Raw genomic sequence first — 25337 nt, forward strand, 5'->3', positions numbered from 1 at the left:
CATTTTCAGACTATTTGTGAGTCTCAATTTCCGTTCTTTCTTATTTTCTCTGAATTATGGCATTTACTGGCTTCCATATTAAACCATTTTGCAACAACTTCCTGCCAGGCTAAAAAGCAGCCCATTTGGTGATTCTGCCATTTGCCACTATTTGTCATTTGTTACTTTGAAGGATAGGCAGGAGCAATTTTCTGTTTGGTAGCATCTGAAAGTCTCACCTGACTCCCCCCAGTTCACAAAAGGAGAGAAATAGCTATTCTGAATTCAGAAATCTGATGTATCAAAATGCTGTTAAACTAAGGAAAATAAGGAGCACCTGGGTGGCTCAGTCGGTTGGGCATCAGACTCTTGGTTTGGGCTCAGGTTCTCGCGGTTCGTAAGTTTGAGCTCCGCATCGGGCTCTGCACTGACAGTGTGGAGCCTGCTTCGGATTCTCTTTCTCTGCCCCTCCTCTGCTCATTCTCTCTCTCTCTCTCTCTCACTCTCTTTCTCTTTTTCTCTCAAAGTAAATAATAAAATAAAACTTTTAAAAATTTGAAGGAAAATAAGTTATGATTGTGTGCATCAAAGATGGAATAAACAGGTAATAATTCCTTTTCTTTGGTTCTAAGTTGACCTTTACTAAGATCAATCTAAAAATTTGATCAAGTGTTTATCACATACAGAATCAGAGGACTTTATACAAGACTGCCATTTTGACATAAATACCACTAATACAGTAAAAGAAAAAGACAGCCTAATAAAATAAAACACATTTTGAATGGGACATATTTTAGAATTATTGAAGTTCAATAGAGAACCATATTTGGTATTTCTCCCTTCTCCTCCCTAATCAAAGATGTCTTTTTTATCTAGATTAGCCAGCTGTGAATAACAAAAGTTATAATCTTCACTTAAGTGGTGATGAATAGAGACTTCAGAATAAGCAGCAAATGACTACTGCCCAAATTATCTGCTGCATTTGGTTCCAGAATTTGTCTGAAATTTCTGGGAATTAACTGCAAATCACATCTATTTACTTATTCCACATTTGTTAATTGGTTTCCATACCCAGGTGTCGTGCCAGGATCTAGAGGGACTGAATCAATGTCTCCCACATTCCAATATCTTAAATATGCTAATTGGGAAAGGCAGACGGATGAGTCATGATATACAGGGGTATGGGGAAAGTATGTCCACAGTGCAAATATAGAGGAAAGGTGCCCAATCCAAACATGGATCTGAAGGGGCTAAGCTGAGGATCTCAGATTTGAAACAAGTTTTAAAAGATTATTGGGGGGGCGCCTGGGTGGCGCAGTCGGTTAAGCGTCCGACTTCAGCCAGGTCACGATCTCGCGGTCCGTGAGTTCGAGCCCCGCGTCGGGCTCTGGGCCGATGGCTCGGAGCCTGGAGCCTGTTTCCGATTCTGTGTCTCCCTCTCTCTCTGCCCCTCCCCCGTTCATGCTCTGTCTCTCTCTGTCCCAAAAATAAATAAAAAACGTTGAAAAAAAAAAAAAAAAAAAAAAGATTATTGGGTGTGAGGGAATGCGGAATGGGGCAAACGAGGCCCCTTCGGGGAAAGGAAATACACGCAGTTTCTACTCAGAAAAAGAACACTAGAAGGTTCTTCAGTCTTGAAACCAATCCATCCTAGCAATCTGACTTCAATGAATCAAGCTCTTTACTGTGACCTGAAAACAGAGACACATATTTGTTGAAACAAGTGTTTAGATTTTAACCGGTTTCTTGTCTTCCTATTACAGAAAAAGTGAAAGGAAAAGTCCATAAAATATCAACAAGGCCAGTTAAGTAACAAGTAGGTGCCAATTTCCAAGAATGAAAATCCTCAACAAAACTTTGTATATCTTAATAGGTCTATAAATTTCCTATAGCAGTACAAGAGATCTTTGTATTCCTTAAGCACAAGTCTGCATGGGGAGACGTTTTTCTTCGCTTTCAACCAAAGAGTGTAAAAAAATAAAAAAGGACTTTAATAAATAAAATAAAAACTACAATAAATTTTAATAAAAAAGGACTTTAATAAAGAAAATAATAAAAACTACAATAAATTTTAATAAATATAAAAACAACATTTATCACCAATCACAGCAAATCTGCACAGAAGATAAGCACTGGCTATACTTAAGAATTGCTAGTTTTTGGTGAAGACATGAGGATTATTTTACCTACGTTTTTCCAAGATTATTAACAAAAGCTAACCCAGTGAGAAATACCTGCAGTGGTTTATTATTTCCACACAAAACTAGCCTTGCATCTTATAGTAAATTAACATGAAACTGATTTGGTGTTATTTTTAAGTTTCATTTTGTTTAGTGCTGTATGATTTTGGCTGATGGCCATTTTCCACATATATGATGGAAATTTTTTCACTGTTTTCAAATACAGCCTATTTTGGATCATTTAACTTTCATGTCATTATCCTAAGGCTCAAATTTAAGGAAATTAATAAAGCTGGCTCTTAATCATTTATTCAGTAGGCATTAATTAAGGGTCTGCTTTGGTAAGACCACTTCTGATTCAAAGGGATACACAGCTATTCTGTCCCCAAAATTCTGGAGGAGGCACGGAAAGATACTTGGGGAAGGGCCATCCGCCCTTGACTGTATTTCCATTTTGCACTTTCCCTGATCTTTTCCCTGCCGTCAGTAAACTCATTTGTCTCATAACTCACTCATTTAGTTCAGTCTCCCTTCTCCATTTGACTGGTTATCCCCAAACATCTTTCTGTTTTTTTCTTTTGGAAGTTGCCTAATTTCGGTTCACTAATGGGAAATCTCCATTTCATGAATCATAATGAAAAAATGATTTGGGTGTCAGTTCTAGAAGAAAAGTTACTTACCTGAATTAAAAATGTGAGCATAGCTGCAAGCTGTCTGAAAAAGACATTGTCTGGAACGAACATTTCTCTCATGAAGAGAAAACATAGAAAAGATTGTAAAACATTTCTGGGCCTTTATTCCTTTATAAAGAAACTTAATTATTTACACACTATGGGCAGGTGGAAGTTTGGAAGATGAAACGGAAGACAAAAGGCCCTGAGTCTGTGGGAAAATAAATATTTTAAAAGGCAGCGGGTTCAGATTATTGCATTTGTATTTAATCGCCTCTGTTCCACAAAAATAAAATAGAGGACGGTAAAAAATGGAAGATAATTCAGAGGAAAACACTAGTTAAATAATAATGGGATGAAATAAACTAACACACCGTAGAAGATTAAAGGACGTCAATACATAGTTTTCCTAAGGACAAACAAATAAAAAGTATAGGTGTAATTATTTGAAAGGTGACTATCAAAAACAGATTAAAAAAATAATAAAGGCTTGTATAATACTTAAATTCAGCTTATCTGGAGCAAAACTATTAGATCAAGTGTGCAGACTCTAAGGCTTAATACGTTTGAGATAAAGGTTTAGGGCTGATCTAATTGAACTAAATAGCACAGTAGTCCCCCCAACAATCCATTGGGGGGAATACGTCTAAGACGCCAGTGGATGCCTAAAGCCAGGAAGAGAACCAAACCCTATTAGACTGTGTTTTGTCCTGTACAATCATACCCATGATAAGGTTTTCTTTACAAATTAGGCACACTACAAGATTAACAACAATAATAATAAAGTAGAACCATTATAACAATATACTGTAATAAAAGTCATGGGCATGGGGTCTCTCGCCCAGGACCTCGTCCTGTATTCGCCCTTCTTGTGATGATGTGAGATGATAAAATGGCAGCGAGCGACATAGGCGTTGGGACGCGGTGCTAGGCCACTACTGACTCTGGCGCCCTGTCAGAGGAGGGTCCTCTGCTCTCGGCCATGTTTGGGTCACTGAACCCATGCCTCTGGGGGGCGCTCCTGTACTACCAAAACATGAAGAGAGGCGACAGAGCGCTGTCTCTCAGCATTTACTGCATGACCTCAGGACCGTCGGAGATGTCACTCCCACGGCCCAGAGACTCCTTTCCATCTCCGCCCCTGGCCACCCTCCTCAGCCCAGCCCGGTTCCTCCAGCACACTCCCCAAACACGTTCACACACTCACACATGCCCTCACACACTCACGTGCGCGCTGGCACACAACCTCACATGCAGACACGTAGCCTCACGCATACACTGACACACCTTCACACTCACGTACTGTCACGAACCCCCTCCACACTAACACACCGTGAAACACACACACTCGAATACAGTCACAGACTCACACCCGCTGACACACACAGGTATGCACTCACAGATACCCCACACTGGCAAGCACACATTCACACATATACCGTCACACACACACTGACACACACACTGACATGCACACACGCCCTCCCCTTCTTTGTGCTAGCCCTGCAGGTCCCTGATCAGATTATTGCCAAGTTGCTCAGCCTTTGCCACGGCTCTTGGGTCCTACGGGCCAAGCCAGCAGCCCTGCGGGGCACCACGTACTGGATGCACCTGCCCCCCCACTTCCAGACTCTAGAATCACACACAACAGAGACTGTGTTTTTCATGCAACCCCAGCACCGTGCCGGGCTTCTAGTGAGTTCATAGTAAATGTCTGTTAGAAAAAAAAGTGAACTTTTCCTGATACCTGAATTTCACGGGTGTCTCTCTCTCTCTCTCTCTCCTTCCTTCTCCCTCTCTGTTTCTCTCTTTCTGAAATGGTTTATAGTTGTTTTTAATGTGATATGTACTCTATTACTTTTACTGTTTCTACTCCTATATGCTACTACACTATTAAAATGCTGAAGCAGGGGCGCCTGGGTGGCTCAGTTGGTTGAGCGTCAACTTTGGCTCAGGTCATGATCTCGCGGTCCGTGAGTTCAAGCCCCATTTTGGGCTCTGTGCTGACAGCTCGGAGCCTGGAAACTGCTTCAGATTCTGTGTCTCCCTCTCTCCCTGCCCCTCCCCTGCTCACACTCTGTCTCTCTCTCTCAAAAATAAACATTACAAAAAAAATTTTTTTTAATAAAATAAAATGCTGAAGCATTGCAATTCTTAGGATTCGACACAAAAGACATCTTTACCTGCTGGCAGAAGCCCATGAATGCCTCCCATTTCTGTCCTGCAAGACCTCCCTGGTTCTTACAGAGATGCCACATTGAATTCTACTTGAGAGAAGAGTTTTAGCCTCATAGAAGCCCTTTACTCTATGGTTGTTTTCTTTGTCTTATTAAATCCTAGGACAAAGAAAAAAAAGCTAACAGAAATGAATAACACATTTCTTTAACCTCTGGGCATGCACTGACTTAGTATTTAAAGGGAACACTGGCACAAAGGTGTTTGTCATATTTAACATTTTTATTTTTATCCCAAACAGCATACTAGGTATCCTCAACTCCATCTGTGGAGTACCGGAGATAGGATCAGGTAGAATCATGCCGATGTTAATTGCATGTGATTTTACTGATGAATTAAAATTGTGGAGTCCTGGGATATATTCAAGATATAAAAGTGTAAAAAGGGAAAGAAAATAGTCCTATTGTCTCCCTTAACAGAAATGTTAAGGATTTCTAGAGACATAGAGAAATTGGCTTAAGATTTTGGTTTGTTGTTAGAAAAGTTTTCAAAACATTTATAAACTTTACAAATCAAATCTCATCTGTCTGATGAAAATCATTTCCAGTACATGCTGTTGCTGCTTCTATAATTTTTTTTTCAGGAATGCTGGCAATTCCCTCACTAGAAAAAAAACTTTGTTTTTGGAAAGCTGTGAGCCTCAGCAAGTGCCCTTTTTTTTTTTTTTTTTTTATTAGCGCCCTTGTGACTGGGAAGGATTATTTTCTAGGTTCCTGAGGAGATGCCTAAACAGCAATACCCAGCCTCTGAATTCCACCTGAGCAAGAGGTCAGGGTCACAAGAGGATCTACTTCCTCTGTGACTTAGTAGATGGCATGTAGAACTGCTGAGAGGATGGTCCCTGACATATGCAAAGCATACCTTATGTAAAGGAAACACCTGGGGTGTCTGCGTGGCTCAGGGGGTTAAGCGTCCAACTCTTGATTTCAGCTCAGGTCATGATCTTACAGCTTCATGAGTTCAAGCCCCACATCGGGCTCCACACTGACAGTGCAGAACCTGCTTGGGATATTCTCTCTCCCTCTCTCCCTCTGCCCCTCCCCCTGTCTTCTCTTTCTTTCTCCCAGAATAAATACACGTTAAAAAAGATAAAAAAAGAAAACACCTTTCATGACTAGAGCATGGGAACTGTTATTTTCATCAGAACGGTACCCTGTGCAAGACTACATGCTCTTTTTATTTTCTAACAATATTTTGTGGTCTTGATAAAGCTAAAACTAAATGACAAATTTGGCCTGACATCTCATTGATCAAACCTGTTTGTGATGCTAAGGCAGAGTGACTAAGCACAGGAAGGAAACATCACCCAGGTTTGATGGTGTTGACCGTTGAGCACAGCGGTTGGTATTCAAACCCCTGGAGTCAAGAAAACCTGTCACAGGTAACTTTTTATGGGGAGTTTAAAATGCCAAGGCAAAGGTTGGAATGTCATCTGCGGAAACTAACAGATTTGAAGGCAATCTATATTAAACTGCTCTAGTGCAGATTTATGCTACATGGAAAAGTCAAAAATTTCTCCAGGCAGGTGTCGATGGAAAGTTCCCACCCAATTTCTGTGCAGCGATTTTGGGGCTTGGCCCCAAATTTTAAATCTCATAGCCATTCTCAAGTTCTTCATATTATAGTATCTACAAGATCCGGGCTTCAGTTCTATCTTGGTGCCAACCAGTGATATGGGACCCAGGTGCAACACTAACCCTTACCCACCTCACCCACACAGGGCTTATATAAGAATCAAATTCACTGATGTTTGTGAAAGTGTTAGATACTATAAGATTCTGTGTAGGTGTAAGATGTTCTAATGTTTCAAGCAAAGAAGAAGCTTGCAAATATAAAGAAGTTGGAAGATAACCAATATCTTAGATAAATTGGAGTTTTCCAAAAGGGAAAGTTACTTTGAATATCCTATCCCATTTTTATTTCAAAGATGGACAATTTTTGATGTTTACAAAAGAGAAGCTTTCACATTCTTGTGCTGATCTTTGATTCATTGCAGTTCAGAATGAAAGATCAGACCTTCAACCCATGCAGATCTAAGTCACTTTCAGGAAAGCATCTTCTTGTTTATTTTAATCTGACATTTTTCAAAGATTCATTTATATATTTTTATTTTATATTTAATTAAGTTTTCTAAGTACTCCCCCTCCAAAAACTAAATCAATCTTAAAGATAAATATCCTATGATTTCACTCATATGTGGAATTTAAGAAACAAAACAGATGAACATAAGGGAAGGGAAGGAAAAATAAAATAACAACAGACAGGGAGGCAAACCGTAAGAGACTCTTAAACACAGAGAACAAACTTGAGGGCTGCTGGAGGGGAGTAGAGTGGGGGAAAGGGCTAAATGGGGGATGGACATTAAGGAAGGCACTTGTTGGGATGAGCCCTGGAGGTTATATATAAGTAATGAATCACTAAATTCTACTCCTGAAACCATTACTGCACTGTATGTTAACTAGCTTAGATTTTAATAAAATTGATATATATACATATGTATATATGCTAGACAATAAATATTCTGACTGTTATTTGTAAGTAAGAGAAAGTACATTGAAATAATTTAAAACCACTTTATAATGTTGTCATGTCAGCCCATGGGAAATAACTGTGGGGATTTTTTTTTCACTCCTTGAATATAGCTTTTGTTTTGTTTTCTTAAGGCAGAGTTTGAACTCTTCCCACCTACCCAGGGAAATGGTTCAGGAAATAGCCTTCTTGTGTCGTCCCTGTGAAGCGCTCTCTGACTTTGATGGTGTGTGCTCATTTTCAGAGCTGGAGGCTGAAGAATGGTGCAAACATCTCTGCATGGAGTGTCTGGGGACACGGCTGAACGACATCAGCCTTGGGGAGCCTGATCTTCTGGCAGCTGGAGTACAGAGAGAACAGAATGGTAAGTGTGAGTGGCCTTCCGTTATTTAAAGTGCACTCATGGTTGTCAAGCTCTGAGACTGGAAAGGGCCTCAGGAATCTTTCAGACCAATCATTATTCGAGGAAAGGACACTGATCCACCCGAGCTGGTAAGAGGCTTTCCCAAGTTGCCTGGCAACTGGGAGAAAATACTAAGGCACAACCCAGGCGTCCTGACTTGTGGCTCTGTGCCATTGTGATGTATCGAAATAAGTAACTAATAAATAACTCAATATATATTAGCTTTTGAATGTACAATATTTCCATATTATCTCCTCTGAGAGTCGTTGTAGGTTTTGAGTCTGTTAACAAATGGGTTTATCTTGCTACTTATCAATAGATTGTAGGGACTTTGGCTAACACCGTGTCTTAGCTGAGGCTGCCATAGACTGGGTGGCTTCAACGACAGGAATTAATTAGAGTTCTGGAGGCTAGAAATCCAAGATGAGGGGTCAGTTTCCTGTGAGGATCCTATGTTAGACTTGCAGACAGCCATCTTCTTGCTGTGCCCCCTTATGGCTAAGGGGGAGAGAAAGAGAAAGGTCTCTCAGGACTTTCCTTATCAGGGTACTAATCTCATCGTGGGGGGCTCCTTCATGAGCTCATCTAAACTTAATTACTTCTAAAGATTCCGTCTCTAAATACTCTCATCTTGGAGGTTAGAGCTTCAACAGGAATTTTAGGGACGCACAATTCAGTCCATAGCATACTGAAAATGTGTAGGTACAGTGGATGAAATATGAGGCATTACAAAATTGAGGTTTATGTGATACACATTGCTTACTTAACTACACTGTTCTCTAACCTAACAGGCATTTCTTGGTGTCTCTTAAGAATCTATACTGCATGTTCTTTTTTTTAATTCTGTATTTATTTTTGAGAGAGGTTGGGGGGAGGGGCAGAGGAAGAGGGGAACAGAGGATCCGAACCGGGCTTTGTGCTGACAGCAGCGAGCCTGACCCAGGGCTCGAACTTACAAACTGTGAAATCATGACCCAAGCCAAAGTCGGCGCTCAACCAACTGACCCAACCAGGTGCCCCTGCATGTTCTTGACTACCACCTCTAAATAATGAAATTGGGATAATGTAATGTTCTCCTCTTTCTTCATTTCTAAAAATAATTATAATCATCACTAGATGACCTCATAGTGTGAAAATAGAAACTTTTCAATGTTGCTAATTTTTGATAGTGTTTTTGAAAAAGCTTGAGAGACTTGGTGAAATGTGACACTAATTATTAAAAAGAAATTCTGTAGAGGCACCTGGGTGGCTCAGTCGGTTGAGCATCTGACTCTTGATTTCGGCTCAGGTCATGATCTCATGTTTGTGAGATCAAACGCCGTGTCAGACTCTGCGGGCTTTCCCTCTCTCTCTGCCCCTCCCACCCAAAATAAATAAATAAACCTTAGAAAAAAGAAATTCTGGAATGATCTGTGGTTTATAAATTAGGTAGCACAGGTACAAGTGCACAGGATAGCACTTAGTGATCATGATCTTATGACTGATAATATGCTCACAGCCATCACTGTCTTTGCAGCCCATTAAAAACCATTATTTATTGTTTGTTGCTAACCTGAAAAGATGGATTTCTCCTGTTAATTGGCCAAGAACATATGTGGGCACAACACTTTTGCCTGTGCTGGTGGTTTTCAGGAAGCTACAGAGGCGTTTCTGCAGCCCCTCTTCCAGCTTCCAATTCATATTCCAGTTTCTCTCCCACACTATCTTGGATTTATTTCGTCTCCCTGATCGGTTTCCTGAGAGCTTGAGCTACATACACAACATCCACACTGTGCTACTTAAAGCATGGTGTTCATCCACCATTTAAGGAAAGAAAGAAAAAATTCTTACTAATAAACATTCATCAAGTACTACATAAAGGAACTATGGAGAAAGCGACTAAATTAGGCCCTGTGGGTGGGAGCACCACTGGTGGTTCATTTCGTGTGAGTTGCATGCTTTTACTTTAAAGATTTGGGGTTGGGGGCGCCTGGGTGGCTCAGTCGGTTAAGCATCCGACTTCAGCTCAGGTCACGATCTCGCGGTCCGTGAGTTCGAGCCCCGCGTCGGCTCTGGGCTGATGGCTCAGAGCCTGGAGCCTGCTTCCGATTCTGTGTCTCCCTCTCTCTCTGCCCCTCCCCCGTTCATGCTCTCTCTCTCTGTCTCAAAAATAAATAAAACGTTAAAAAAATTTAAAATAAAGATTTGGGGTTGTATATGGTTTCCATTGAAGATAGTGGATATATGCTTCTTTGGCTTATTATGATTTTATTGTTAATTTCATGATAATGTCAGAGTAATTTGCAGAGATATATAGCACAAGCAGTCACAGCTTTCCAAGTGTACTTCTCAGGCCATGGTCGAATGCGGGCTACACCCTTTACTGAGCTCAGACAGGTTACTAACACTTCTGATTTTAGTTTCCTAATGAGTGAAAATGAAATCATGATGGTTTAACGAGGTGATGTAAAATAAAGACTAACTCTCATTCTTAATCCGATTTTAAAGAGGCACAAGTATTTTTAAGTACAAGTAAAAACAAAGAAATCAAAAAGAATTCCTGTGTTTACTGAAGAATTGAAATCATAGTAACATTCAATGCCTTAAGTGGGTTTCTTAGTTTTATTTTGTTCAATAAGCTGAACTTCATACAAAGGGAAACACGTGCTTTTAAAAATACATTTTAGAAATTTATAAGCAATTATTTAGTTAGAGAGGGTAGTATTTGGTTCTTTTAAATGACCTCCTAAGTATGTGATACCCTATAAGGAAATCGGCAATCTTCCTTAAGCACACACACACACACACACACACACACACACATACATTCTCATGGTCACTGAGACTCTTTAGGGTTCAACTCTAAAAGGAAGCTTCATGGATGGAAAGGTCTTCTTTTTCTAGAAATCACCTTCCACATGGATGACTTTCTTTTTGAGTCCCAAGGCCATAGACATGGCCACTGCTCTAGGCTCAAGTCTACATGTCCTTCCTTTAAAGTGTCTCAAGTTTAGATAATAACACCTTTCCTCTGTTCTTGGCCCATTGAGGGCTAGCTAAAACTTTTTTAAATAGTCATTCATACCACAAGAGAAGATGAAAAGCATAAATCTTGACAGAATATCAGGATTACAGGCTCTACTATTGCTAGCTCAAAAAATTCCAGGAGACACACATGCATACACACACATACACACACACTTGCTGCCTGGGAGAGAAACACACACACACACACACACACGCACACACGCACACACACACAGATTGACAGTTCGTTACTTGAATACCCTGATTTTCTCACTTCCTAATCAACAGACTTTCCTACAAATATGATAATATGCTAATTCCATTTTAGGATCCCCTTGAAATAAATACCAGTAGTTATCATGGTAAAGACAAAGAATGCTCCTCAGCCAACTTCAACCCCCTCCCTTGGGCCCCAAGATTGTTCAGGACACACGTATTCTTAAGACAATGCATGTGTTTATTTCACTATGTGTGGGGAAGTATTTATTGTTTTAGCTAGCTAATAAAGTCTTTTTAAAATAATCTTTTTTAAAACTGCCCTTTCGGGGGGTGTCTCAGTGGCTCAGTTGATTAAGCGTCTGACTTAGGCTCAGGTCATCATCTCATGGTTTATGAGTTGGAGCCCCACATTGAGCCCTGCGCTGACAACACAGAACCTGCTTCGGATCCTCTGTCCCCGCTCTGTCTCTGCCCCTCCGGGCTCATTCTCATCCTCTCTCTCTCTCTCTCTAAACAAACAAACAAACAAACAAACATAAAACAAATAAAATAAAAATGTCCCTTCAGGGCACCTGGTTGGCTCAGTCGATAAGCATCTGACTCTAGATTTCAGCTCAGATCGTGATCTCACAGATTGTGACTTTGAGCCCCATGTTGGGCTCTGTGCTGACAGCATGGAGACTGCTTGGGGTTCTCTCTCTCTCTCTCTTTCTCTCTCTCTCTCTCTCTCTCTCTCTTTCTTTCTCTCTCTCTCCCTTTCTCACTCTCTGGCCACCCCTCTCCCCTGCTTGCTTGCACACACATGCTGTCTCTTTCTCTCAAAATAAATAAACTTAAAAAAAATGTCCTTTCATGGTTTACAATCCCTATTCCAGACTCTTCAAGCATTTAACACTTCCTAAAATAAACAAAATTTTCTTCCTTTCCTAATACATGTTTGAGGACATTAATATGTACAGATTTGAACGATTTGTCATTAAAGATTTAGGTTTCCTTCCTAAGGCATTTTAGTACTAAATTATACAATTTATTTTTCATCAGAGACATCATTTTACTATTTTATCAATAATGTGCTTGGATTTAACTTGAAATGTCTCCAAAGAGATGAGATACATATGCCTCCAGAATTGATGTCAGAAATGACATTATTGTGGCCGGTGGTGATCCTGTGGTATCCTATCATCAAGGGAAGATTCACTCCTCAGTCTTGACCACAGCATTTTTCTTTTGACACTCAGAACTGCTTCTTCTCCTCTAATGTTTTTCTGACTTTTCACACAGCACGGCCTTATTTACTCTGAGACTAGCTAAGAATAAACATTTGTGCAAATAATTTTTAAAGGTGTAATGTGTGTTGAGGAGATAAAAGTGGTTATTGATTAAATTCTTTGCTATAATCATCTTTATCTAGTGCTGTCAGCTGTTTTCATATCGACTCAGAATCCCACGTGGTGTAGGGGAAAGTAAACACACACACACACACACACACACACACTCACTCATTCTCAGATTTCAGATAACACTGCCTCAAGAAAGTCCATATTAAGTAGACATTTTGAGCCTTAAATTCTTATGACTTCTAGAATCTTCGTGTCTTTTGGTTCTATTTAAGATTGCCTACACTGACCTTAGAATGTATGGTGTTAGAATAATGGTTATTTATAAAGGATTCGCTATACATAATAGCAATTCTAGAAGACAGATGTTATGTATTAATCCTTTATAGCAGAAGCAAGCATCATAAACAAGAAGCAACGCACTTGTGGGAAGTTCCTGCAGTTGTTGTTGAAAGTGGACTCAGTGAGGCAAGAGATCGCCATCAGGAACAAAATGGAAGAGCGACCTTAGACTTTGCCATCTATTAATGTGGAGTCAGATCTGAAGGTTCGATTTTATGTAGAAACTAGGGTTCCTGCTTACGAATGGACCAGAATTGGTACAAACTTTTACTTTTAGCCTAAGAATATGTATAACCTTCCCCTAGAAGCAAAGCAGTATTCCAGTGTTGTTGCTAAATTGTTTACCTGGGTTGCCATAGTGACTGTGCTTCTTATATTCCACTCAGACATGCTTGTATGTCAGTTAGTCGTTCAGTATTCACCCACCAGACATTTCGGAGGCTATGAAATGCAAGAACCAAGCTGAGGAAATGTAGAATTATATAAAATACGGTCATTACTTTTAAGAAGCTCGCAGAGTAGTGAGGGGGGACAAACCTATAAACAAGGTGCATCGATCATTGTTTTTCAAAATAATACTGTGTTACTGGCTGCGCAGAATCTCAATAGCATGGACCTGGAAGTGTATCTTTATCGTTCACGTACAGGTGGGTTGGCTAGGATTGTGCTGACTTAGGCGGGCTGCTGCTGAGGTCGGTTCCAGGCTTCACGCGGTGGCCATGTCTTTTCCATATGTCTCTTATCCTCCTTACACTAATGGCGACCCAAGGCACGTTCTCAAGACAAAAAACAATCGGGCAAGAAAGAAAGCCGAAAGCTGCCACACGAATTAAGCCTCTGAATGTGTCATGTCCACGGATATTCCACTGGCCAGAGCAAGTCCTGTGGCTCAACCCAAGTCAGGAGGCCAGCAGGACACTCCACCTGCGAGGCCGTGCCATGAGTTAGAACCTACGATCTAATATGGAGAGGAAGTGAACTGAGAAAAAAATTATCCAATCTTCCACCTGAAGTATACTAAGTACATGCCAAAATAAAAATAAAAGGAAAATGCTGTGGTATAGGTATGATCATACCTTTTTTTTTTTAACTAATTTTTTATACCCCCAGACAAGCTTTATCAACGAGGCAAGTCTGAAATTCTTAATGCCCATCAATCATTAAATTGTATTTATTTACAATTTAATTACAATTACTTACAATTACAAATTACAATTACTTACAATTACAATTACTTACAATTACGAACAAATATTTGTAAGTATTTGTAAGTATAATTTGTAAGTATTTGTGAGTATAATTATTTGTAATTACAAATAATAATAATTAATTACAATTATTTACAATTTAATTACAATTAATTAATTTACAATTAATTACAATTACAATTTACAAATTGTAAATATTTATTTACCTGTACATTTGAAAATGCCAGTATAGCCAGCAGAGGTGACTATCGATCTATAACTGAAAGGCGAATGTGATGGGAAGAGCCACCCCAGAAGGGATAAGATGACATTCCTGAATGCGATACCAAATCCGGCAGCGGCCACACTGTTTGCCTAGCCTCGTGCTGCATTGCTTTAATTTCACTATTGGATGGATAGAGACACTGTATATAATTAACAAGCCTGGTTACAACTACCACTTTCCCCATTTGGCGGTCCTCGACGTGCACTACAAGGGAATAAAGGCCAACGCCATATGTGTTTCTGCCTCGTTTTGCAATAAGTGCTTCAGGGGAACTAAGGATGCTCTATGGTGCTTCTGCACCACATTGCCTCAGCACAATGATCCATTTGTCAGATCATAACCACGTCATTGCAAAGTGAGATGCTTGCTCTATGGAGACACCAAGATAGTTCTGTCCTGTTTCCTAGGCCCTGGAAACATTCCCTGTACACACAGAGAACAAAGATGCAAATTTCAAAAACATTTGTAGTTACGTGACAGAGGAAGCTTTTGAGAGGAGAATGATGAATCCAGAATTACTGGTATCTCCCAGCCGCAGGCCAGAAGAAAATAAGTTTTGTGACTTTGAAAATAAGTTTTATGGTGAGGAAGAAGTAAATGCCTTGCTTGCCCCCTTTCCCTGGGAGTGTGGGTGGACAGAGATACATGTTTATGTCTCCGCATATCAATTGGATATTTCTTCAAGAGTAAATGCTAGGATTTGATTTTCCATATTAGGCTTCATGAGAAGCATGGGAAGAATAGTGGGGAGATGTCAGCAGAGCCCAGAGAGGTGTAAGAAGACAGAGAGAGTCTTGTCTCAAAACTCATTGTGGCCTGGAGGGGTGCCCGAGTTCCTGCGGGCCCACACTGGACTTCTGACAGGATCTGGGAGCAGAAGATGCCATATCACAGGAAAGTAGAGTGATGGGACTTCACACGCATGTGGATATATACAAACCAGATAAGGGGACTCCCATTTCCTCTGTGGACTCCTGTGACTGTCAATCCAGCCTAGATGAAGAGGCAAGGACACTCCAACATTGAACTTTGACCACAGATTAGATTAAATGAATCTTTCTTTGACAGGAAACAAACACAAACGTACACACCCAAAAGAAAAGAAAACCTTGATTTACTCAGCCTTGAGTAAATCAAGGTTTTCACTTTTTGATAGAGTCAAGTTTTAATGAACCATTTCTTTTTCCTGTCACAGTAAAACAAAGTAGCATAGAGTGTGAAAGTGCAACATGGAACCTGATCAACAAAAGTAGCCAAGAAAATTCAGTGTATCATTGAGTTCTATTCCACTTCTAAGTTCTGGGGCCAGGATCAAGTTACGGAAATTCTCTAAATCTCAGCTTCCTACTCTTGAAAATGATCATGATAGTATGTGTCTCATAGGATTGTCGTGAGGGTTAAGTAAAACCCAGCATGGGAACCAGGTGCTTGGCAGGAAACTCAGTATGTATCTGGGACACCAGTGAGCATCTCCATCACATTCATATCAGGTGGATTGTAAGCAAGAAAATTCTGGGTCCCCACCCATACTGACAAAGGTATGTTGGCCCCATGTCTATATTTTAACAAACTCAGTGACCCTAATGTCCACTAAAATTTGAAAACTTGGGTATAAACTTGACTATAATTAGCTTCAAAAGAATCTGCCAGTGATTTTATGATTTAGTCATTCCTTGCAAAGTTTCAGAATTATTGGAATAAGTTGAATCACAACATCCTTAAATCATCTTCTTAATACCTGCCCACACTGTAATGATAGTCCCTTTTTACTTCATATAAGTTACGTTTGGCTTTTTTTTTTTTTTTTTTTCTTAATCGGCATCATCAGAGATGTACCTATTTGGGAGACCTCTTTTCATTGTTTTAAATTGTATTAATCTCTGCTCTCATGCCATAGGAGTTGCTCCACAGTTTAGGGTTTATTTGCAGCTTCTTTTTCAAATCTCTTGAAATGGATATTTGATCATTAATTTTCAGCTTTTTGCTTTCTTAATAGATTTTGTAAAGCTCTACATTTTTCTTTGAGCACAACTTAAAATTCCAGTAGTCACAGTATCTTTCCCAATGCTCAGATTAAAACAGATGTTAAAACTGGAGGGAAAAGTGTTGTGGGAAATGTTTTTAATTTCCATCTGCCATAAGTAAAAAAGTAATATTATCTCTGATTATAGCATTCATAAATAAAATCTAATATATAATTTAAATCTTTGAACATCACTGGATAAAAATATTTTTAAAATAATAAAGGAAATGGTTAGGAACGATACAAAATAAAACAAAGCCATATAAATAAAGCATTAATAATTTGACAATAAGTTGATAATAAATTTTAACAAGTTACTTTTTATTAAAACGTAGCCTTTTGGGGCATCTGGGTGACTCAGTCAGTTAAGTATCTGACTCTTGATTTCAGCGGTGGTCATGATCTCACAACTCATGAGTTTGAGCCTCACCTTGGGCTCCATGCTGGCAGTGGGGAGCCTGCTTAGGATTCTCTCTCTGTCTCTCTCTCTTTCTCTGTCTCTCTCTCTGCTCCTTCCTACTCGCTCTCACTCTCTCCCTCTAAAAATAAATAAATAAAAACTTTAACAATAGGGGCACCTGGGTGGCTCAGTTGGTTGATTGTCCGACTTCGGCTCAGGTCATGATCTTGCAATTGGTGGGTTCAAGCCCTGTTTCCAGCTCTGTGCTGACAGCTCAGAGCTTGGAGTCTGTTTCAGATTCTGTGTCTCCCTTTCTCTCTGCCCCTCCCCCTCTCTCTCTCTCTCTCTCTCTCTCTCTCTATTTGTCTCGAATAAATAAATGAATAAATAAATAAATAAATAGATAGATATTTTTTAAAAACTTTAAAAATAAAATTAGATAAAATGTAGCCTTTCTCATGTTGGGTTAAAAATAATCTAATTTTGAACCACTTAACAGAGATTCAAATTACCAAACTGACTCAAGAAAAAAATAGAAAATCTAAAGAGCCTTACATCAATTAAAGAATTAAAGTTATTATTATACAACTTCCTATACACAACCCCTAGTCCCACAAAGTTGCAATGTTGAAGTCTATTCAGCATTTAAAGGAGAAGAAATACCAGTCCTATGCAGACTTCTTCAGAAAACAGAGGACTGATTATTCCACAACTCATTTTATGAGGCTACTGTAACCCAGATGCTAAAACCAGGCAAAGTCAATATAAGAAAAGAAAATTGCAGACAAGTATCTTTCATGCATATAAGTACAAATCCTTCTAAAAATTAGAAAAGGAATACTAAAGTGTTATAAGACAATACACTGTGATCAAAATTGGTATGTGCCAGAAATGCAAACATTTCCCAAAATCAATCAATATGTTTCACTATATTAATAAATTATATGATTATTATAATTGATGCTTAAAAAGCATTTGATAAAATACAATATTCATTTGTGAAAACAACTCTCAGAAAATGTAGGAATAGAAGGGGACTTTCTCAAACTGATGAAGGACATCAATGAAATCATTCAGAAAATATAATTTTTAAGATAAAGATATTGAATGCTTTCCTCATAAGATTGAGAATAAGACAAAGATATCCTCTCTCACCAATTGTTTTCAGTATTCTACATATTCTACTTAAAGTTCTGACTTGTGTAATATGACAAGAAAATAAAGTAAAATCATAAAAATTGGCAAAGAATAAGGAGCTAAGGTCGTGTACCTGGAAAATCCTAAGGAATCGATGAGAAAAACAGCTATAACCAAGTGAACTTGGTGATGTTTCAGGATAAAAAATTAATACGCAAAAATTTGTATATATGGGTATATGTATGAATATTACAGAGAGATTATATATGTATACACCCATATATATTAGTAATGAGCAATTACAAAATGAAAAGAAAAATATCATTTACAGTATCATCAAAAACCATCACATACTCAGAGATAAAATTGGCAAAGTATATAACAGACCTCTACACTGAAAATTAAATATTGCTGGGAGAAATTAAAAGATATCTAAATAAGTGGAATGGTAAACTGTGTTTATGATTGCAATAGTCAGTATTGTTAAGAAGTCAGTTCTCTCCAAATTAGCCTATAGATTTGACACAATGCCAGTAAAAATCCTAGAAGCCAGGCATTTTTCTTAGAACTTGATGGGACAGTTTCAAAATACATTTGGAACAGAAAGGTCTAAGACTAGCCAAACTGTCTTGAAAAGACAAAACCAAGTTGGAATGGATACCCTTTCTAGAAAATTTTGGAATTTACTACAACTGACAGCAATGAAGACAGACAATAGACAAAGAAGTCTATGGAACAGAATAGAAAGACAATGATCCATACATATATGGATTAGTAATTTTTTACAAGGACACCAAAGTCCTTTCTCCCAAGCTCATTGCTCATTGCAATGAGAAAAGGAAAATTTCCTTAATAAGTGAAGTGACTGGATATCCCTATGGGAAATCATGAACCTCAACCCCCACCTCACACTATACTCAAATATCAATTTAACATGAATGGAACTTTGAGATAGGCCAACATTTCTTAAATAAAACAACGAAAGCAAACTGTAAAAAGAAATAATTTGGGCTTCATCAAAATTTAAACCTATGGTCACCAAAAAAGCATAATCAAAAAATTTGAAAAGATGGTGCACCTGGGTGGCTCAGTCAGTTAATCATCCCGCTCTCCATTTTGACTCAGATCATGATCTTATGGTTTGTGGGTTCAAGCCATGTGTTGGGCTCTGCACTGATTCTGTGGAACCTGCTTGGGATTCTTTCTCTCTCCCCCTTTCTCTACCCCTCCCTGGTTCACTCTCTCCGTCTCTCTCTCTCTTAAAATAAATAAATAAACTCTGAAAATAATTAAAAAGGAAATAATAAAAATGGAAAGCCATGAACTGGGAATAAATTAGTGATATGCTGAAGCTGGGTGTTCCTAGCTCACAAGAACCTACCAGAACAGGCAAAAATAACCTACAGTGTTAGAAATCAGACTGGTGGTAGCTTCTGGGGCATGGCATAAGGGAACATTCTGGAGAGCAGAAAAGTTGTGTGCCTTAATGTGCTTTTGTCAAAACTGAGAGGACATCATAAGTGACATATGAACATTTCATTATGTTTCGGTATACCAGTTAATATAAAAAATAAAATGCTAAAATTGCTACGAAAAATGTAGGAGAATATTGAGTTTCTTCCAATAACAAAGGACTTTTTAGAAAACTTGAAACTACTTTCCACTTTCTGGGCTTACGTAAATATTATAAACAAAATGGATGAAAACCTGAATATGAAGTTGTTGTCGTAAACATGGTAGAGAAAATTTCTAGTATATAGAATCATCTCAACCAACATGAGTAACAGTAAACTCAATTTTAAAAAATTCTGGCAAAGGACACTTATATTAATGAATGTATAAAATAGATATTTTAATTGGAATATATATCGGTAAGGAAATTCTGGAAATCAATTTGGCATGGTCATTCTTGAAAGAGTTTATGGCATTTAATATAATGATTCAGATGTTAGGGCCCGATGTAAGTTAATAATTAAGGATATTAAAGTGACTCAAAATTTATATATAAGAATAAAGTAAACTCTATGACTCAATATGAAATGACTGAATCATTCAGCAGATTGAGCTAAAAGTTGATTATTTTACTGTAGCCTAATTTATATTAGACAAAAGTTGGCATAAATTTAATATTCATCAAGTAGATCATTTTAAATAAAATACGGCATAGTTATACAATGGAATATTATGTATTCATTAAAAACTATGTCCCCAAGGAATATTTAATAGCATCTGAAAATTCTTATACTAGTGAGTACAATTCAAAGGGTTCAATACTTTATATTCAGTATAATTACAATTGTATGCGAACTTATTTATATGTTAAGATACACTATTACTTTAACAGAGATGACCTCTGGAAGGTATAATAGCAGTTGAATTTATTTTATTTTTAAAATGACTTACTGTATTTATTAGAGTGAACATGATTTACTCGGAAATGTAGATAATATTCAGTCAACAGTCATTTTTTTGTGAAAAGAGAAAAAGAGAGGAGGGGAGGGGAAGGAGAGGAGAGGAGAGGAGAGGAGAGGAGAGGAGAGGAGAGGAGAGGAGAAAAGGAAGGAAGGAAGGGGAGAAGGAATTAAATTAATTGCTGGGGAATTTAAAAATACGGCTGTTGTTTTAAGTCCTGCCGACTGATTGGAGAAACACAGAGGTTCCAATTCACAGTGGCCATTGAGCAGATGGCATCTGGCACCTGAATTTATTACTATTGCCACATTGTAATAAAATACATTTTGACAAATTTCTGCACTGTGGTAAAAATGAAGTCACAACTTCTGAAGAGTTCTTCACATCTCGATGAGTATAAATCATGCTTTGTTTCATCCCTGCTATATCTGCATTATACGGATATCAGGATGTGTCTAAATGTGCACATATCTGCCTTCTCAGTGTGGCTCCATTTCTAAAGCTGCTGAAATTGAAGGCTGACCACTGCAATATCCCAATATTATGGAAAGTTGGAGATAAGAATATAAAATTCAGAATGATACCGAAAAATCTCATTATTTTCTGGGTAGTATCTGGTTGTGTTGAATTCCTTAACACTTCATATAACTGTTAAAAACAAGGCAGACTACCTCAAACAATGGTGTGAACCTAGATTTCAAACTGAGATGAGTAGTGATAAATTGCGCACTCCAGAGCATATGGTCAGTTTCTCAGATGCCAGATTCTGAATGAATTTATTCATTGATGCTTAATATTAGACCAATGGCTCTGGTCCTGGGACGAAATAATATTTAGTGAACTGCTTATTAATTTAGTGCTAATATTAAAATTTCATGCTTTGAATTGTTATGTAACAATTATTAACTCTAGAGCAGAGAATGGGGCTTTCTTGCTGTCTCAGAAATGTTCCGTAGCCCCAGAGCAGTGGCTGATGGGTGAACAGTACCATGAAATTCTAAAGATTAGGCTGGAAGATTAATTGAAGAGGAGTCTTTGAAGGTCTTTCACAGGAGGAGGGCAGCAAGGAGGAACACATCTCCCTCCAAGCACCAGAGAAGCAAAAGAACTACTCACAGAATTTGGATTGCTTGCCAGATTGGGACAAGGACCCCCCAACTTGCCTGTGGTGATGGAGCTGTAGAATCTGGTCGTCCCGCCCAGGCTGGTACCAGTGCGCAAGAGAGTTCGGGGGACAAGAGTTTGGAGATGCAAACTCACCACGATAAGTCTGAGGACAGGTTGCAAGATGTGGGCTACAGCTGTTCACGATGGCCACGTGAGAAGGAAGATAAAGGTCACCAACAAGACAAGATACGTTTCCGCATTTGATGAGACGACAAAGTTTGGATCTTTTAATGAACCAGCTGCAGTAATAAATTTAATTTAAACAAATGCTTTCCATAAACAGTGACTTTTCTGATCACGTGACATTTTGGAAAAAAACAATTTAATTCTCTCTCCCTTAAATATTTAAAGTTATCGTGAGCTGTAAGTTGCATATAGAGTGAGTGTTACTTTCAGGAATCACTGGCTCATACAAACAACTAAGTGAAATCCAGAATTATAAATGAGTTAACCAATTATTTATAGCTATTGCTAATCATGACAAAATCAGTTTTTACATATATGTAATTATTTTATATGTATATTAGTTGTAATTATTAATTTTCTTTAAGCTATTTAATTTAAATAATACCTACACATTTTCGCTAATGAACTTCAACAGATATATAAGCCTCTACCCTCTGGAAGATCCTGGAAATGAAATTCAGAAAATTAGGGATGTCGCCAAAGAGCTAAAGAATTCTTTTCTTTTTGCGGGGCTTCTCCTTTTGAGCTATGCTTGGAATTTAAAAGGAAGAGAAGGTAAAAGATTAGGAGCTCACACTCACCTGCTTAGCTGAAGTTACTGTAAAATTTAACATCTCCCTGTGGAACACCAGATGGGTGTTAATATTTACAGATTTCTTGGTTTCCAAACATTTAGGCATAATACTTAGTTCCATGTTCCGTCCTTTTTTTGACCCAACCTTCTGAAGTCTCGGGAGAAGTGGGATGGATAGAAAGGATATGAGTGTCCTGCAATCAGCTAACAATGAAAACTTATCAGAATCCTTCTTTGAAAAAAAAGGAATGAATTGACATCCAATAGACATTTCCCAAATTTAGTCTAAGTAACTGACATGCAAAAGATGCATTTTGTGTTCAGGCAGCCACAATGAGCTGAATGTTCACTATGTGCTAGACGCACAAAATTATTTAATACCTACATTCCAAAAGCCTATATTTTAAAGAATACTCCAGGGGCACCTGGGTGGCTCAGCGGTTGAGCATCCGACTTCAGCTCAGGTCAGGATCTCTTGGTTGGGTTCATGAGTTCAAGCCCCGCATTGGGTTCTCTGCTGTCAGCTCAGAGCCCGCTTTGGATCCTCTGACCCCCTCTCTCTCTGCCCCTCCCCTACCAGTACTTGCTCTCAAAAATAAGTAAACATTAAAAAAATACTCCAATTAATTATAAGGGAGCACATGTGTTTGTTGTTAGTATGGTTCTTCCTTTAAAACCAATTTTCCGTTTGCAATGTTACGAGATGGAAATTATCAAGAAACTGGTCAAAGAGTTTATCATCCTGTCGTGTTCTATTACTCACTAGATGATGTTTTGCTTCATGTTAGAAACTTGCATCTGTGATCTGGGGTGCCTGGGTGGCTCAGTCAGTTGAGCATCTGAATCTTGATTTGGGCTCTGGTCATAATCCCAGGGTCATGGAATCGAGGCCTGCATCCAAATCCGTGTAGATGGCCCAGAGCCTACTTGGGATTCTCTCTCTCTGCCCCTCCCCTGCATACACTCACTCATGCTCTCTCTCTCTCTCTCTCTCAAAATAAATACATAAACTTAAAAAAATAATTTAAAAAATAAAAATAAATAAAACATTAAAAAAACAAAACGTAACTCTGATGCTCTGTTTCCTATAGCCCCTGCATGCTCCACTTGTCTCCACCTGTCAGGCTCAAGCTAATAGCTATAGTTGGAATGTTCCTGCCTCAAACCAGATCCATTTAAAACCTCATCGGCTGAGAAAGAAAGGTTTCTGTCTTTCTCAGAGCTGATGACCCGTTCAATCTTCACACATCACCCGAGGTCTCACTATGCCTTTTCCAGAACCATTTCGCCTGAGTGTAGCTACCCTTTCTTGCCAGACCTTGTCCAATTCAATTTGACCAAACCTTGTTTTGTAGTCCCCTTGGACTGTTCTTGTGGTTCCCACCTGGACTCTGGTCCCAGGACTTTTGGGGTGTAGTCTATTCCTTTGGACCTCTTAATCCACCCCTAGAGTAGAAATGCCCTTGTAAACGCAATAGCAGATTCAATAATAGTAAGAAGCATCTTTGTTGGATATAACAAATCATTTTGTAAATACTTCACCTTGCTTTTGTTTTTGGCCATTTAAAATTAAATTATGCTTTCTCATATGTTGGCCATTATATAAACCAAAATTTTGTCAAAATACAATCTCATGGGCACCGTTTGGGATTTTTTTTTTCCACTCTAGAATTCTGTAGTTTCATATGTCTGAGTACATTTTAATCTAATATTTTTTTTATTTAACCTTTTCAAATATTTCTCTCTTCACATATTCAGCAGTCTTCACAAGACTTAATGTTGGTAGAATTTTTATCCATGGTTTAGGATATTGCATTTAAACAGCTAGTTTCTGTGTCTGCTTCGGCAGCACATACACTAAACAGCTTCGTTTCTTTCCTAATTCTTTTGGGTGCTTGGAAATGTGTTGTTTAGCGTGTCTTAACAGTGTTCTGTTATTGTTGATTACCTTAAAAGAAAATAGTCAGAGGGGCGCCTGGGTGGCTCAGTCAGTTGGGCATCCAACTCTTGATTTCAGCTCAGGTCATGATCCCAAGGTCATGGGATCTAGCCCTGTGTCAGGCTTCATGCTGAGTGTGGAGCCTGCTTAAGATTCTCTCTCCCTCCGGGGCGCCTGGGTGGCTCAGTTGGTTAAGCGGCCCACTTCGGCTCAGGTCACGATCTCACGGTCGGTGAGTTCGAGCCCCGCATCGGGCTCTGTGCTGACAGCTCAGAGCCTGGAGCCTGTTTCAGATTCTGTGTCTCCCTCTCTCTGACCCTCCCCCGTTCATGCTCTGTCTCTCTCGGTCTCAAAAATAAATAAACGTTAAAAAAAGATTTTTTAAAAATAAAATAAAAGATTCTCTCTCTCCCTCTGCCCCTCCCCCACACACTCTCTCTCAAATAAAAATAATAATAATAAATAAAATAATGGGAATATACATACATACCCTGATGAATTGAAAAATTTCATAGACCTCCTTTCTTCCTATGCCTTTCACTTCTTTTGTTCCAATTGGCATAAGAACTCTTTCCTGCCGGCTCGGTCATGAGTCAGTAGAGATGGGATTAGTCTATTTGAGCAGAAATTAAAGAACAGCTTTGAATTAAGTGTGCCGGTTTGTTCTACTGGAACATAGTATCACTTTCAAAGCATCCCTCGTAGTTCCTCTGATGCCACTACTTCCTTGGCAATACTCTAAAATGGGTTCTTCACATCAGCATTTCTCACAGTGTGGTCCCCAGGGCAGCGGCATCAACATCCTCTGGAAACAAGTAGAAATGCAAATTGAACGGCCCGGCCTGGACCTACTGTATCAAAAATGAGAAGGGTGGAGTGCGCCCAGCAATCTATGTTCAAGCAAGCCCTTCAGGTCATTTTGATGCACATTAATGTCTGAAAACCAGCGCTCTCAGCAGTAAAACCCAAAGGTAGGCTCTTATGTGAGAAGGTGACATGATAAGAAGGTGGTTAAAACACCTGCCTCATACAATTATTTCGCAAAGTTAAATAGTTTAAAAAGTCACTTCAGGGGGGCCAATTTTAGCTATTTCACATTGAAATGGTCTTCCAGTGGAAAGCATC

The 25337-nt window shown here is 38.8% G+C and overlaps 1 protein-coding gene across 1 annotated transcript in view; it reads left to right on the forward strand.

Annotated features, from left to right (window-relative positions):
* DOK6 (docking protein 6) overlaps positions 1–25337 on the forward strand; it is a 362588-nt gene that overhangs the window by 194383 nt on the left and 142868 nt on the right. Inside the window, exon 4 of the mRNA XM_060614064.3 lies at positions 7839–7958. Coding sequence (XP_060470047.1) covers positions 7839–7958 — 120 coding nt within the window. The remainder of the gene's footprint in view (positions 1–7838; positions 7959–25337) is intronic.

The sequence above is a fragment of the Panthera onca genome, chromosome D3 (genome assembly GCF_046562875.1).
Source record: "Panthera onca isolate mPanOnc1 chromosome D3, mPanOnc1 haplotype 2, whole genome shotgun sequence".
Classification (NCBI taxonomy): domain Eukaryota; kingdom Metazoa; phylum Chordata; class Mammalia; order Carnivora; family Felidae; genus Panthera; species Panthera onca.